A 15093-nucleotide genomic window follows, 5' to 3' on the forward strand; every position below is an offset into this window, starting at 1 on the left:
GATGATGTTCTTGTCTAAAGAGACTCATGACCAATAAGCTCTGGCCTTGGGACCTCTGTTTCACATGCTAATGGCGACAATGATGATCCATGTTGCGCAAGTGGATACGTACTAGAACGAGATGATATCGACATATAAGTGAGACCTACAGGACCAATTTACTGTACATTCATAAGCAAATTCGATCCAATAAAAACCCTTCTTTTCCCACTGAAGGAACAATTGCATTTTTAAGCGGAAGTGAGGGGAGGGATGCATGTCAAGAAGAAGGCGAAAAGATATCATGCCACAACAACTACGATTCACCACAAAGCGGTCCCTACACTGAGCATTTCTCCAGGTCCCAGATGCTGCACGTGTAATCCATCGATTCAGCCTGGTTTTGGGCTAGTAGATCGTTTGCAAATTGGTGCGCGTCATAGCGGTGTGCCGCACTTGGCTCCATTCCGCCCTGGGACGACAACGATGAACCACTGTCATAGAAGTTCTTAAGCAGGTAGTCCAGCGCAGCCATAGTATCGTCTGTGGACGAATAGGAGCCATACGTCGTCGCAACAGGACTGCTCGGTTGTACTTCGGCGTGAAAGCGACTTGAACTATGTGGATTGCCAGGCCCCTGTGTCGCAGAGGGGGGTATCGATGAAGTTGCCTGTGACGTAGTATTGTAGCCCTGCATGTGAATACCAGTTAGTCTACATCGCACCCCGCCTGTACGTCCAATAAAAGGCATACGTTGTATTGTGTTTGCTGTGAGTCCATAAGCTGAGCCGCAGAGCTCAGAATGAGTGCCTCCAAGGGAGAGGGTATAGATTGTTCGTCGTCCCCTAGCTTGGGCGACTCAGTCTCAGCCATGTCACTCGTGTACGACGCTTCGGATCGTGGGTTAAGCTGCGATCTCTCGGGACCATAAAGCTCAAGCTGCTTCTTGATGAGGAGCAGGTCCTCTCTAAGCAGTGGATGGGGTAGATCGGACGAGGGCGAGCCGACGTTCGAGCATCGAGCGTGTTCTTCCGACTTCTGCTTCAGAGCTTCTTCCAGCTCTTTGATGCGATCTGACATGCGAATAATCTTCTCATGAAGTTGCTCGGTGTTTGCTAAAATGTAGCTGCAGTAGCTAATGAGCGTATTTCCCCACTTATTTGAAGATCGGCATACCGACTGCCCCTCCCGGAAACTAATGACCCTATGATTATGGCATTTAGTACAATATTCATACCTCTTAGAAGTTCATGAAGCTCTTACCTTCCGGGCAAATGCCTTCGCATCCTCTTTTCAAACAAGATTGGCAGGGGAATACCTGGAGAAGAGATGTTGGTAATTTCAGACGACGAAGAGCCCGAGAAGACGCACTCGATCGCACTTCAACTTCAATCTAATGACGGCCATGAGTCGCATTCGCAGTGAAGAGGTCATGTAGAACTCACCTTCTGCATTCTCCGCAAGTTTTTGGGATCCTCTTGCGATTTGGCTTTGAGGATTGACTATGTGACGCTGAAGACATACTGATACTGGAGCTCGCCATCGAAAGAAGATGTACTAAATCCCCTGATCACAGAGTGGGTGGGCAGGCCATAGTTCGGACATCCAGGACATATTTATAAAAGAGCCTTCATTTAGGAAGGCCGAGGAAGGATGCAGAGCGGTGAGAGATTCCATTATACAGATTCTTTCGTAAGTCAGCTTTGCATACGATTCGTGCACACGGACGGAAGGCCCCAGAACAGAAGACGGAACCCCTAGCGCAGTAGAAGCACATGAACTATGTCGGCTTCTATTAATTCTGGTTTGAACATCCCCGCGTTTCGATCGTTTTGTCGAGATGCGACACAAGCTTGTATTTCGGCGTTGCCAAAACGTGCAATGCAGTGCGTGTGCTCATGTACTTCTTCCAATATTAATATTTATAACGACGAGTTTCATGCTGGACTGCTGCAAAAACAATTTTGGTCCATTTTCGCTCGGGTTTGCGTGTCTGAAGGCGGCGCTTATTCCCAGAAAGACGGTGGAGCATTCCGCCGGCGTATCCACAGAGAATGTCTGGGCGTGGATGGTTGTCAGACAGCGAGAATGCAGTGTAGATCCATGCCTCTTTGGTGATCCGGCAACACGTTCTGTTGTACTTCCGTTTGCCGTCCGGGGTCTCGCGCTTCGAAAATATGCTTTGTCAGAAGTTCTGAGCTGCTTCAGGCTGGTGGCCGCCACGCTCTGCAGCATCTGCATCCTCGTTCAAGGAGTTCTTCCGCTGAAGACAAGGGCCTCAAACGGGAGCAGCATAATCGACTTACTTTATCCGGTTTGTCATCCCTAGATTTGGCAGTTTGAAATCGGACGTAATCGCATTTGCTGGATATGCGAATTTGTGTGACACCAATTCCGACAAACGACCATTCACACAGAGAAACCGAGCCATCGTTCAATGCTGTGGATTAGTCTCCCATGTCCTCCTTTTCGAAATATCGAACTAGCCCCTGATGCATTGTCCGTTGTCCGTCTTGATAATCCTGCTGGTGTTATAACACCGCCCGTTGATTCGTAAATGAATTGTACTGAACAAGAGGACTGAGCGGCCACCTAACCAACTGCCACTCACGAAGTCGGCCGTTTACCTATAGAATTTAGTCGGGAGGAGATAGTATGGCAGATTGTTTGCATGCAGATTTTGAGTATTAACCGGAAACATCCAGGGAAGCGCGGATCACGAGTCTTTCTTTGCGTACATATTTTAAACCGCGTGCCGCCACCGTATCTGGGACCGCGGCGAACGTGCAAAGCACATTTGTCGAAAGCTGAAATAGATCAAGATTGATGGACTCTACAAGTCTAGTAAAGAAGTAGCTCAAAGTACGGAAGAAGCTCACTCGCACATGGAAGGGACAGATCTAATCGATCTGACAGTCGGGACTTATAGCTTAGGCATCCCGTCCCCACCAGGCACATTTGCTTTTTCTTCTAGGCCGGCACGTTCCATCATCTTCCGCGTCTCCGTGGCAGCCTCAGCGAGGTAGTGACGAAGCGCAGCCGCATGTCGCTTCAAATCCGACTGACTCGTAATTGTCCAACGAATGTAGTCGTCTCCAATGGAATACGACAAGCCGTATCCATTTGGTACAACTGACACAAAACGGGTTAGAGAACGAGGAACTATTAGTAACATGTGCCGAAAGAAGGGAACATACCCTCTCCATAACCCCAACCATCAAGGAAAGGACTGCTCAACTGGCTAGTTGATAATTCCCAATGACTTGTGAGCGAGTACGCGGGATCAGAGAAGATCTCCGGTAATGGTTCGTCCTCGCGGAGCATCTTCTTCAGTCCGAAGAGGTGGCGGTCAACTCCTTGTCCATCCGCGGCCCATGTTGAATATTGCAGATGCCGAGCGATCGCACGCTTAAAGAGCTGAGAGCGGTAGGCATCCTGCAGCGTGGGAAACAAAAAGGCAATGAGTGACAGAAAAATACATGGTCAGCCGTACACAGAATGCGCAGAACAAAGACTGTAAACGAACCGTCCTGTTGGGATCTAGCATTGCCTCTACCCACGCTTTACTTTCATTGCTGGCAGACCGAATTACCTCTGTACGACCTAGCTGGAATTTGCGTGTCTGCGAGGACTCATAGCATACACCTGGACGACCTTCAAGCTTATGGAATGCCAATTGTTTGACCATCTGTGCCCAGGCATCGGGCGATGCGCGTTGCGTTTTTATGAAGTTTTTCCCGTAACCTTCATAATGCAAAACCTACGTCAACGATTCAGGGTGCGTATACTTTTAGCTCATTCCCAGCTTAGACTTCCATGAAAAGAACCCACAAGAAGCTCATGTCGCCCAACCAATTCGTCAAATTGCTTTTCTCCACTTTTAATGTATCTTATCGACTTCTGGTCTTGTTCAAAGTTGATTTCCTTTGGTTGCGTCAAGTTCTCTCGGACCCCAGACTTGTTACGATCCACTTTACCGGCCGCAAGGGACGCGAGCATGTATTCGTTCAGTCGCAAAGTTGGGGTTCCATCCTAACAGAGAAGAATGCCTGTAAGCTTCGTATGTCCTAACAGCAGGGTCAAGTGAAAATTACCATGCATGAGTGCTCGCCAAGGAACCCGGAACGGCCGTTGTCGAAGACAATGACTAGATTGGTTGTCATATGAGAAACAGTTCACACCCGAGGATCAAGAAGATTGACTGGCTCCATAGATATTATATTTAGGATAGAAAATGCGGGACTTCTGCGAGAACAAAACAAACACCGGAAAATAGGAGCATTTGTCTGTTCAAGCAAAGTATTCTCACGTACGTGCAACCTTGCACCAATCCTTTGAAGCCAGTAGTCACCTATGAGCTCCTATTTGATCCACCTTCCCGCATGGTGCAACGGCTCTACTGCGGAGGACTCTCCACTTAAGAAATTGGCAAACGGTCCAGATATTGCCGACGCCAGTGGCAATGACGAAACAAAACAACGATCCATTGCACCCAAGGTTCCCACAGGACGTGAGTGAGTGCCTCGGATCGGATACTTGGCAGTGAAGGATGGTTCAACGGGAAGTACCCATGAACACACCAGCAAGAATTAAAAGAGTTTTCAAACGGAAAGATACTCACACTGATGCTTGTCGTACCAACGATTCCTTCCATCACCTGTCCAACATGCCCAGCTAAGTTCTTCACGTGTGACGGGCTTCGATTCATCTAGGCAGAAAATAACCACGGCTTTTTCGATGCGTTCGAATGCAATCGCGTTCTCTGGTGTTAAGGCAAGATGTTCCCGGGCTTCGGCCCACGTGTCACGGTTTTCGGATGTAAGTACGCCGACGGGATAGTTGTCAGGCTTGTAGGACATGCAAGAAGCAATGATGCTCTTTATTTGCTGTTCCAACTCCGCAACGGTCAACTCTCGACCGTCCTGCTCCAGTGCAACTTCAAAGAAGCGACCCCTTCGAATAAAAACTATATAATTGTTATGACCTGGTGGGTATTTGTATGCTGTATCAGACGGTTTTGATGGGTAGCGGCAAGCGTTGAAGAGCCATCTATATGAGTCCATACACAGTGGTATTCCACGTACACGCTCTGGTTCAAGCCGTCGGGTCTCGACGAGCTCTCTAAAAGGCAGCATCGCCTTGATGAGTCGGGCTGCACGTTCTGCTGCGGATCCCATCTTTCCGATTTCCTGGTGTACGTAGAAATAACTGACGTTCACAACGACTGGATCTCTATATGCCATGTAGGCAAAATCGTTCCACCAGTCTGCAAGCCAATTCTTCATGCCGGGTTCGACACGTCGAGCTTCCAAACGCTTCTGCAATTCTGCACCAATAGGCGACTCCGCAAATGACCTAACGGCTGCTTGAGTGTGGGCAAATTCTTCGGGCGTCAGGTGCGGCTGTACTGTCTCGAGATACTTGTGGAGCGTTGATGAAAGAGGAGGGACGGGTAAGCGGGGCAATGACTGCTGGAAACGGAGCATTGGGCCAGCGCTCTCGTCCACAGAGTAGCCTGGTGGTACATCGTCCTTTTGAGACTTGCGAGACGTCGAAGACAGGCTACGTTGAACCATCCTCGAGACAGAACGCTAGGAGTAAAAGCAAGGGGCTTGGTACTTGAACAAAACACAAGAAAAGCGCCACTCACGTTCACCAACGGAGTCTTCGGGATACGGGCAGGTGAAGGCAGCCGGAAAATCATGAGCACAGGCGTATGCGATGATCACTGCGTGTCGGGGTTATCTGTAACCGGCCTAGCGCGCACAAGCGACAAAGTATCGCACAGTACGACCGTCGACGGGCCTACGAGGGGATTCTTGAAGACGACACGCTCGTTGAGCCCGTTAACGCGTCAACTTGTAGGCCAGGAGCTGAATTATTGTCGGGGCATACCGGTACTGTACGCCGCTGCGCGTGATATCTCGCCGTCCTGGAGGCCCATCTGATCCGACGTGATTGTGTAAGCATCAATTCAACCTTGTCCAATGCACATTGCAAACCAAGCCATCTTGGAACTTTGAACGCCGCAGTCAAAATGATTGAGAGGGCGGAATGCAACGCATAGCGGCGAACAGAACGTGCCGAATCAGAGTTGTCCAGAAACACTAGCGACGGTACTCACCATTTAGTTCCGACCTTCTTTTGGGTCTCACGCTCCGTGTTGCCCGAACGCATTTCGTGGCAATGTGATGCAGTGGTGTCTGATGTGCACTAAGTATCAGTTACCCCCATCCGGTGGCTACTTAACTGAGACGGACTCTCTCTTTCAGACTTAAGTCTGGATACTGCCCTGAGCTATCTGTTCTGAGGACTACTGCATCACGACTGTCACTGTGCTCTTTATAAGAATGCCCAACTAAAGCAACGCCTGATTTCTGGATACTCGGGTCATCTACTCTAGCCTTGCTGCTGCTACAAGCTATGGATTGCTGCGAACAGCTCGGCAATATCTTGTTCTGGGATGAGTATGATGTCCATGTATGGCTCTCCAGCCTCGGATTATCTCAATATGAGGTCCAAGTACGCGGTGAGCACAATGATTGTGCTTTGATTCCCTTCTGTGAACTTACTCGCCATTATAACGCTTAGAACATCATATTACTGGAGACATCCTCATCCAGTTAGACGCTGAAGCACTTAAAGAAGTAGGAATTGCAACAGTGGGGCAACGGCTTCTTATTTTGAAGGCTGTTTACCAACTCAAGATTGCTCAAGGCGTGGAATTGGAACCAGGCCATTACATTCCTCCTTGTACGCTCTTGCTCTTGCTAGAGAATGGTCTTTCTATTGACAACTCCTTCGATGGTAGCCGAAATTGACGCAGCTCCTCTTCAGACGGCTCAGTCTGAATACGGTGCGTTCCAGTGGTATGCTACACACCACTTCAATCTGAAACTGATGTATTGCGTTCAGACATTTTCCAAACTCTACATTCTAGTCTCACTCATACCAGCCCCCCATTGTATGAGATACAAGACCATATCGAGAATCGGGACAGCGCATTTGCAGAGTCGGGCGCAGAATGTACACGTGTGGTTGTTTTACCCTCATCGATCAATACTAGACCCTTGATGGCATCGCGGCGGAAAACAGATCCTAGCCAGTTCAGCCACTGTGAATCCACTTGCTCCGGTCTCCACTCTGATACCCTTGCACGCGACAGCAAAGATCAGGCTCACGCGGATGACCCTGTAAGGAAAGTTCTCCCTGTGGCGCTGAAGAAATATGGTATTACAGACGACTGGCGGAACTATGTTTTACTAGTTTGCTATGGGACAACAGGTACGTGTGTTTGAAAATCCCCTTGAGGGAGCGCGCTAATCTTTTATTTTGTGCGCCACCGTTGTCAGAATTAAGATTGGCAGACGAGGATAAGCCTCGGCGGATTTTCCAGAAACTCCAGGAAGAGAAGAAAAATCCGGTTTTTGTGCTGAAACACGTATCCGAAATTCGTAGAGACAGTAACGCAAGGACTTGCGTACCTTCTAGAGACCAGGGATCGCAGCGTGGACAAACATATGCAGTGGCCATCCATCCTTACAGAACCGGGACAGGCGCACCATTCGATGCCTTCCCGTACGCTCGTTTCCTATTAATTGTGTACCTGAAATGTCGACTTATTTTAGTGATCTCCAGTGGCGATGCCTTCATCGTTATATCCAAGAAGCAAAGTCAGTGGCTAGTGCAACGAGACCCTTCGGGCACTGGCTTAATCAGCAAAACTCTGGAGCAAGTCAGGATACCATCGGGTTGCTTGCTAGAAACGGACCTTCCTATTGCCTTTGCCTCAGCTGCGGCTTTCGCTGCCAGAGTTTCACCGGGACCCCAGTCCCCGCGCTCATCTGCAACATCCAATAGCCCCATTTTACCGAGAAATATTGTGTCAATGGGGTATCCGAGTACCTCGCTCATGAGCCACAAGAAATCAGATGAAGAAAGCCTCGATCTATCACGCGGAGAGATTATCTACGTGTACAAACGTTATAAACACTTATCATACGTATGCACACCATCCCAATTCGTTTTTGGCAAAAAGCTGATCGTTTCATTCATCTGTAGCTCGTCAAGGAGAACGGGGATCGAGGATGGGTTCCGGTCAGATTATCATCTCCAATTTCACCTCAGTCGATCCTGCTCACGGATACTCCATTAGATTTGGCTAGTAAACAAGAACAGATGAACAACACCACATGCATACGCCACTGACATCTCAATATTGACTTCCCGGCTTTGTCCGACCTTCAAGTCCCGCTATTCGAAGATGCACAGATTTTGTATCTATGCCGACTTATCGAGACCCATCATTGTACAGGAGGATTGCCGGATAATCCACAATCTACTATATCCTCCAGATTGCAGACACCATCGCGGACGGACCAGCTTCTGCTTCTCTTCTTTCATTATGATTATGCACTCGGATCTTCGTATGGACGGAGACGTTCATGAACGAGGTAGATGCCCAATTAGAAGGTCTTTGGATTGACTCTAGACTTTCGCGTACATCCGAGGCCTTCGGTATATACGTGTACTTTTGCTTGTTGAATTAAATTAAGGAGATGGTTGGATATTTTGAGACGGAAGCGAGAGGCTCGGCAACAAAAGAACTCATGTGGTCATACTGCAGATTCAAATTTCTAGAAATTTAATTTTTAATGCTACAGCGTGGTGGGTCTGCCAGCTGTGCTCGGCCATCAGCTATGGCGATCATAAGCCCTTTTTCCACATGTTGCAGTGATCAATCTCGGCTTCCAGTCCATACGAATCAGCAAGAGGTCATTATGCAAACGTAGATCTACGGATAAACTAGCTATTGTACTACTACATTCTTTCTTCATTTACTCTCAAACTCTTTGGATAAACTGGATAATAAACAGCGTTGTATATGTTAAGCCTTGAAGCACAGAAATAGATGAAAAAATGAGGCTAAGTCAGGGGAAGAATTAGGCTCTTTCGAAGAAGTTCAAGTCCGCGGAGTAGCAATGAAGAGTGAAAGATAGCGAACAGATGTGTAGCACGTTAATCAGAAAGGCGCTTCTGCACATCTAAATTGACTACTGCGTGGACGACCACTGTTTATCCGCCCAAGTTCGAATTCCTCGAGGTCGTAGAACCCATCGGCATGCTCTTCATTATCATCAGACCGGAATGTAATTGAGACCCCGCTTCCGTCCATATCTACGTCCTTTTGAATCGCGGAAAATTGAAGCAAATTAGGGCCTGGTGGGAAATGAAAGAAAAATGTGGAGAAGACTTACTGGTGCCACTTCAAAAGAAGTCTGCTGCAGGCTCGTTACTTCGGAAAGTTCCATCTCTGAGTTGTCAATCTCCATGGGTGGCTCAGAACTAGGCTCAGCGTCGAGGGCGGCCGCTTCGTCTTCATCCATCCATTTCCCTATGTGGAGTATGCACTCGTGATCTGCATCTACTTCGCGGGAACAAGCGCAAACATATGCGACATTTTTGCCACGTGAAAGAGAGTGTAGGACTAGACGTTCGTAGTCACTCGACATGCGCTGCAATGGTGGGGCATTTCGCAGGAGCCTCGACCTGAGTCCGCTTGAAGCCGGACTGTCGAGATCAACGAGAGAATCTGATTCGTATCCATCAGAAAAATCCGTTTTATCTCTCTCCCTGCGTTGTCGGTGAACTGGGGAAGCATCCTCAAGAGAGCCGGTCTGTACTGTTAACATGTCGAGAGGAAAACTTTGGTTGGCTGGTAAAGACTGACTAAGTCTGGAGTAAGCATCGTAATGGCCCATTTCGCGAGAAACGGCACAAATTTAGACAAGGTAGATGATGAACGTAACGACTGAAAGCACCAATAGTGCAAAGGGGAAGCCTTAACAATAATTTCAACATGGTGGTTTTGCCTTCGTACGTGACGTCGCGTTCCGTTGTCTTACTACCTCATCATATGCTGCGGAATCGGAGGACAGAGACACAACAGTAAGGCATTGACGTGTGTCTCGGACGAAGGGGATCTAGAGCATACGTTGTATCCTTTATTGATGATACGAGAGGTAGGTCGTGCCAAGAACACAGGGCGAGCTAGTCGAAGACATTGCTCTTGTGAAATTAATAGCACCCGGTTCCTAGTATTGAATGACGTCCTATACAGAGATAGCGACGACGAGCAGAACGAAACTTGTGAACCGCTCAAATCGGTCTCAGAATACAAGTCTGTTGTCAATATATTTCGAAACAAAGTGGGGCCATTAAGTTCGCCCACTCGTCTTTATTGCAAACCAATGCCATGCTCGTCGGTGGATGCAATCGTATTAACGTTGAAGTTTTGCGAAGCCGTTAATGGGGTCCTGGTATGTAAAAATAGAAACATGAAACAAACACCTTTACATCCGAGACGCAAGATATATATTTCTTTGTATCACGTTCGCGATCATATTCGCATACCAAGCAAGAAAAGGAGAAGAAGCGCTGCATAGCAACACTGAAAAAAATTAAATTTCTTCTCTAGAGGTCTGGATAAGACGCACGATTGCAAGACAACAAGCAAAACGGAAAGAGTTGATTAAAGACTTACCACCGTCATCCATTGGCCAATACCGGATGAACCAAGCAACGTGTCGATAGTAATTGCTTAGGCTGTAATTTGGGAGGAAGCACCCTTTGATCTTGACTAGCTGTACGAGTTGAAGTACTAAGAGACCAGAACATGCGGGCAAATATACTTCACCCTGTTTCGTCGTAAGGCAATGTTTTGCAAGGCTGCGCAGCCAATGCAGACATGAATATTTCGGCAAGGGAGCGGTACACATCCTGGAATGGATATGATAATAAAGCAGGACTGCAAGAAATGACTAAAACCATATCCGATGAAACGAGTTATCGGAGTACCGAAGCAATAGGAAAGCGAGCTGTAATCAGTTATTCCATTCTTTAGCATGTTGTTCCTCTCCTGACGAGATACCACAGAAAGTGCATAGCAGCCCCGTGATGAACCCAGAAAATGCACAACACCACGTCCCGTACATCAAGTTTTGGAAAGGTAGCTTTAGTGACACTGTGACATTCCGCATCGGTGAGGATGACGAAAGGAGGATTTGACGAGATTGGCGTATTACCGAGAATGGTTCGTTTGTCAGCACAAATGACGTGTTTGGACCTTGAAGTTAGGCCCCGCTCGCTCCTCAAACCGTCAGCCCACAATAAGAATGGTGCGCCGCAGCAACAGCATCGCTCTTTCATTTCAGCGTTTCTTATAGCTTGGCCCTTTTTGAGGTGTGGTCAACTCACAAGTCTCTGCTACTCTCAACTCTCAGCTTTTGCCTGGTCAAGCAGCAACTGCATCTAGTCCTAGCGAACCCGGTCGAGAATCTGTCCTTTCCTGTCTAACTGTCGAATAAAAGAAACATAACGCGATGGCACCGTTCACATTCGCAAGCATTTCGGAAACAATCATGCTGCTAATGAACACCCCTCTCGTTCCTCTGGACTCTACCAAAGTAACGCGGGACGTACCGCTCACAGAGCTGCCAACTTCAACTCGAGAGACGAGAGAAAGCCGGAGACAGGTATGTAGTCTTTCGGTCTACATCATTTTTTCCTGATGCCTAGATACTGACAAATTTAATCTAGTCGAGTGGTTCCACTTCCACAACAAGTTTACGGGGCTCCAGGTTTTCGTCTGATTCTAACGACGAGAACTGTAATTATTCTCGAGTGAGCTAGAAACTCCTTTGGTTTTTTGTTTAGAAATATATGCTTATTTATAAGTCGTCGTAGGCATCGCGCACTCCTTCACCGCCCTTGGTGACTTCGAAAGACCTACCCCCTCTACCCTCGGGCGCTCGTCACCAAGCGCGTGTACGCTTTGCTGATGAAATCGATGTGGAGTTATGAATTTTTGATGTTAATTACGACTTACCATCAATATCTATCTTGGCATCGTGTCATATCAGTGTTATGGCACTCCTGTATCGATATATATCTCATCTGGGCTCGCGCAATTCAGCTATGGCACTTATCCTGTATTTCGCTTCATGTAATATGTATTCTCATGTCACTATGTAATCCTCTTTACACTGTTCCCATCAAGGTTCACACGAGTATGGTTACCTTAATTAGAAATTATATTGGTGCACGCTTTCACTACAACGTCCAATGCAATACGCAATACAACGTGTACTGTCTAATCATCCCTACTATGTATTCCGAAATGAGACACAAGGTTAATTCGGCACAAAGTAGATTCTACTGCCACGCCGAGGTGGAGCCTGATCTATTCGAAGTTGATGGGCCATCACCGTCATCTTCAATCCAATATCGCGACAAATCTCAACCGACAATACATCACCGTCCACCTTCCATTCGCATCCCTACTATCAATAGTACACATATCCTGTACTTCACGCATAACTTCCTCCGCATCCGCGTCGTTGAGAGTCGCAAAGATCGTCTTCCGACAGAACGTACGCTGCCAGTCTATGATGTCTGAAGAAAGTGGTGTGATACGTGGATTGAGTGAGATGTGTGTAACCCGGAAGCCTGCACTTTCAAGGACCTTATGAAAATTAGTTAAGTCAAGTCTATTGCAAGCCGAACGATAGAAGTTAGGAGTTCAGATGAATACCTTCCTGTATTCATCCGTGGAAGGGAAGTACCACGGGTCGAGCGATTCTGGATCAAGACCTCGTTTGCGCAATACAGCATGCATAGAGGATCTCAGACCTTAACGCACACGCATCAATCATAAGAGCTTCATATAATAAAGGATAGAAACCAACGAACCGACAGTATTCAAATATCCACCCATTTCTCCAACAAAACGTCCACCTTTTCGTAGGACCTTCGCAACGGCCCGTACAACCGCGTATGGATCTCTCTTACACCAATGCAACACCGCATTCGAGAAGACTGCATCGAATTTATAGTCAAACCCCTCTGGAAGTGCATCAGCAACTTCCTTATCTATAGGCGTTGCAGGCGGCAACTGTAGATCCTGGGCGTCGGCAACGAACGAAGCAGTGACGCCATTCTGTCTCGCTTTCTTGACCTATAATAACACATTGTTCCCAATAATGCATAAGCGAAAGTACTTCACCATTTCATTAACTTTACCATGTTTTCACTTGCGTCTACACCAAGCACAACTCCGGTCTCACCAACAGTTCGTTTCAACACAAGCGTCAAGTCTCCACTACCACAACCAAGATCAAGAATTCGCTCTCCAGGCCGAGCATTAAGGAGGCCTAATACCGGCGTCGTAAACTCCTTTGAATATACAAAGGACGCAACAGCGTTGTACGTATCAGCATTCCATGCATCACCATTTGGAGAAGCTTGTGAGGTGGCAGTAACAGAGTCGGAGGAAGACATTCTACGTTTCTACCGGCGCTAAAGGATGAAGTACTGTTTAAGTATGCTCCAGGTCTGCTCGCTTTTATGCACTTTCAGGCGCATATAAGCACTTTACGTCTCTGGATAACAAATTAAAGTAGAACGACTCCTCGGCCGATGGATCCGAATTATAAATATAAATTTACGATTTTTGGGGATTTACTGAGACACTGATGTCTAGTAAGAGTAGAGCGTCGGCCGACGTGGAAGCGATTGCGAAAGTTTTAATCGCATGCTGGGAATGGCCAAGTTGTTAGGTCACTGATACAACGTGCCATACTTGTAAAGTTACCGTCGTATATTGCTACCATCACAATAAGATAATATACACAGTGAATAACGATTTTCAGTAAACTACGGACACAGTCCATATCACCCAGTCATCCCTTGTAATCTCTTGCTCCCACGACGTCCTACGCAGCCGGAGCCTGGGATGGAAGAGTGGACGTGTCAGTCGATTCAGTCGCTGCGGGAGGGGCAGCAGGTGCAGGGACTGGCTGCTCTGCTGCGACACCAGTAGTTGTTCCCGGTGCAGGCTTGTGACTATCCGCGATGTGGCGTGCTTCTTCATGTATGTCCTTGAGTTGCTTGTTCGTAGTCATATAGAAGGATTTGACCCTCTGGCCAATCGGAGAATTTACTGCTTTGGCATAGTACTGCTTAAGTTCGTAATCAGAGCCTAACAGACTGAATAACTAGATGACCAGTGAACATACGTCATGCAGACTCGTTGAGATCCCTTTCTGCTCGTCAATTGCGCGGGCACGTTCCGTCGCACTTGTCAGCGTCTCCTGTACCTTTCCAGATACTGTCTTTTCAGGCCCAAGAGTCTTGGCGCCAATCGTGCTATCAAGGCTTTGGAAGTAAGACAGGAAGCGCTTGGATATACCCCTTTCCTCTAGAGCACAACTCAGAAACGAGTATTATGAAGACAGACATAGTGAAACTCACGGTCTAATTTGATGGCACGATCTAGTATTTGGTCCGATAGTGTATAACCCTTTGCAAGATATTCGGCGGCGACTACCTCGCCGAAAAGATAATGAGCCATACATGAAATAATGCTTCAAGGACGACTCACTTCCCGCTCTGGGCTTATCTTCCTGCGCAATCGGCTCTCCTTCAGCTTGTGGAGATTCATGGTCCTCATCCGGATGCTCCTGATCGGCTGTGACTAAGAGCTTAGCACCATCCAGCGTGCCATCGTTGAGCATCAACGCGGTGGATACTGCGGAGGGCTTCTCAAAATAGACCGTAGAGTCGCCATTCTTGTTGAAATCGATGCTTTCAATCCTTCAAATCACATCAATCAACTATAATTCGAATGTGGCGATGAATTGTTGGCATACTTTCCGCAAAACCTGTTGCAAACACACGAAGAAACATGAATGAGAAACTGATTAAGGGGCTCAAATGTAAAACATACGCAAAGAAATCGCGCAGCTCCGGCTCTTCAGTTTTCTCAGAGAGATTTGCGACTTTGACGTAGTAGTTTGAAGCCATTTTGTTGGAGGCTCGGTTGCGTATGATAGTGGCACAAAGTGAAGAATAGGGATGGCTCGTCGCTGTGCATATATGCTTGTATCTGACGTCACGAGCACATGCTTGCAGGCGATTCCCACGCTAATCAAAGACAATCCAACCTTAATCTTGTAAATGAATTGATGATGATGTCGTACGTACATATTGAAGACAACAAGTTCTAGTAGTAATAATGCACAGAAGGGACCAGACGCAAGAATAGGAGGAAACTGC

The 15093-nt window shown here is 47.4% G+C and overlaps 6 protein-coding genes across 6 annotated transcripts; 2 read left to right on the forward strand and 4 right to left on the reverse strand.

Annotated features, from left to right (window-relative positions):
• Positions 1 to 47: 47 nt before the first annotated feature.
• FOMMEDRAFT_24039 (acyltransferase ChoActase/COT/CPT) lies at positions 48 to 6026 on the reverse strand. Its single transcript, XM_007271533.1, has 12 exons — positions 5630 to 6026; positions 4601 to 5570; positions 4074 to 4126; positions 3811 to 4011; positions 3506 to 3739; positions 3177 to 3414; positions 1425 to 3111; positions 1351 to 1372; positions 1243 to 1297; positions 1156 to 1183; positions 733 to 1105; positions 48 to 670 (listed from the first exon to the last, which is right to left on the reverse strand). Exons 2-7 carry the CDS (start codon positions 5553 to 5555, stop codon positions 2903 to 2905), a joined length of 1890 nt encoding a protein of 629 aa, XP_007271595.1. The 5' UTR covers positions 5556 to 5570; positions 5630 to 6026; the 3' UTR covers positions 48 to 670; positions 733 to 1105; positions 1156 to 1183; positions 1243 to 1297; positions 1351 to 1372; positions 1425 to 2902.
• A 182-nt stretch (positions 6027 to 6208) lies between these two features.
• On the forward strand, positions 6209 to 8337 carry FOMMEDRAFT_171383 (uncharacterized protein). The gene is made up of 8 exons (XM_007271766.1): positions 6209 to 6508; positions 6571 to 6732; positions 6791 to 6835; positions 6895 to 7263; positions 7332 to 7557; positions 7618 to 7981; positions 8041 to 8076; positions 8135 to 8337. Exons 1-8 carry the CDS (start codon positions 6403 to 6405, stop codon positions 8159 to 8161), a joined length of 1335 nt encoding a protein of 444 aa, XP_007271828.1. The 5' UTR covers positions 6209 to 6402; the 3' UTR covers positions 8162 to 8337.
• Positions 8338 to 8849: 512 nt separating this feature from the next.
• FOMMEDRAFT_143495 (uncharacterized protein) lies at positions 8850 to 9477 on the reverse strand. Its single transcript, XM_007271767.1, has 2 exons — positions 9237 to 9477; positions 8850 to 9163 (listed from the first exon to the last, which is right to left on the reverse strand). Exons 1-2 carry the CDS (start codon positions 9363 to 9365, stop codon positions 9002 to 9004), a joined length of 291 nt encoding a protein of 96 aa, XP_007271829.1. The 5' UTR covers positions 9366 to 9477; the 3' UTR covers positions 8850 to 9001.
• Positions 9478 to 11220: 1743 nt separating this feature from the next.
• On the forward strand, positions 11221 to 11841 carry FOMMEDRAFT_171385 (uncharacterized protein; the record flags this gene model as incomplete). Its single annotated transcript, XM_007271768.1, has 3 exons — positions 11221 to 11513; positions 11578 to 11661; positions 11725 to 11841. Exons 1-3 carry the CDS (start codon positions 11361 to 11363, stop codon positions 11839 to 11841), a joined length of 354 nt encoding a protein of 117 aa, XP_007271830.1. The 5' UTR covers positions 11221 to 11360.
• Positions 11842 to 12066: 225 nt separating this feature from the next.
• Positions 12067 to 13340, reverse strand: FOMMEDRAFT_24045 (S-adenosyl-L-methionine-dependent methyltransferase). Its single transcript, XM_007271534.1, has 4 exons — positions 13060 to 13340; positions 12730 to 12994; positions 12572 to 12669; positions 12067 to 12502 (listed from the first exon to the last, which is right to left on the reverse strand). Exons 1-4 carry the CDS (start codon positions 13315 to 13317, stop codon positions 12254 to 12256), a joined length of 870 nt encoding a protein of 289 aa, XP_007271596.1. The 5' UTR covers positions 13318 to 13340; the 3' UTR covers positions 12067 to 12253.
• Positions 13341 to 13751: 411 nt separating this feature from the next.
• On the reverse strand, positions 13752 to 14841 carry FOMMEDRAFT_162356 (uncharacterized protein; the record flags this gene model as incomplete). Its single annotated transcript, XM_007271769.1, has 6 exons — positions 13752 to 13994; positions 14055 to 14236; positions 14290 to 14361; positions 14420 to 14631; positions 14688 to 14699; positions 14765 to 14841. The coding sequence occupies 6 exons, from the start codon at positions 14839 to 14841 to the stop codon at positions 13752 to 13754; spliced, it is 798 nt and encodes a 265-aa protein (XP_007271831.1).
• Between the last annotated feature and the right edge of the window lie 252 nt (positions 14842 to 15093).

This window comes from Fomitiporia mediterranea (genome assembly GCF_000271605.1).
Source record: "Fomitiporia mediterranea MF3/22 unplaced genomic scaffold FOMMEscaffold_18, whole genome shotgun sequence".
In the NCBI taxonomy this organism is placed as follows: domain Eukaryota; kingdom Fungi; phylum Basidiomycota; class Agaricomycetes; order Hymenochaetales; family Hymenochaetaceae; genus Fomitiporia; species Fomitiporia mediterranea.

Coding starts and splice junctions, on each gene's coding strand:
- FOMMEDRAFT_24039 (XM_007271533.1), bottom strand. CDS start 5,555: ATGGTTCAACGTAGCCTGTCTTCGACGTCTCGCAAGTCTCAAAAGGAC. Junction 4,012..4,073: donor TTGGCGAGCACTCATGCATG/GTAATTTTCACT, acceptor CTTCTCTGTTAG/GATGGAACCCCAACTTTGCG. Junction 3,112..3,176: donor TGGTTGGGGTTATGGAGAGG/GTATGTTCCCTT, acceptor GTTTTGTGTCAG/TTGTACCAAATGGATACGGC.
- FOMMEDRAFT_171383 (XM_007271766.1), top strand. CDS start 6,403: ATGGATTGCTGCGAACAGCTCGGCAATATCTTGTTCTGGGATGAGTAT. Junction 6,733..6,790: donor AGGCCATTACATTCCTCCTT/GTACGCTCTTGC, acceptor CTTCGATGGTAG/CCGAAATTGACGCAGCTCCT. Junction 7,264..7,331: donor AGTTTGCTATGGGACAACAG/GTACGTGTGTTT, acceptor CACCGTTGTCAG/AATTAAGATTGGCAGACGAG.
- FOMMEDRAFT_143495 (XM_007271767.1), bottom strand. CDS start 9,365: ATGGATGAAGACGAAGCGGCCGCCCTCGACGCTGAGCCTAGTTCTGAG. Junction 9,164..9,236: donor CTTCTTTTGAAGTGGCACCA/GTAAGTCTTCTC, acceptor GCGATTCAAAAG/GACGTAGATATGGACGGAAG.
- FOMMEDRAFT_24045 (XM_007271534.1), bottom strand. CDS start 13,317: ATGTCTTCCTCCGACTCTGTTACTGCCACCTCACAAGCTTCTCCAAAT. Junction 12,995..13,059: donor TAGACGCAAGTGAAAACATG/GTAAAGTTAATG, acceptor GTGTTATTATAG/GTCAAGAAAGCGAGACAGAA. Junction 12,670..12,729: donor TGGATATTTGAATACTGTCG/GTTCGTTGGTTT, acceptor GTGTGCGTTAAG/GTCTGAGATCCTCTATGCAT.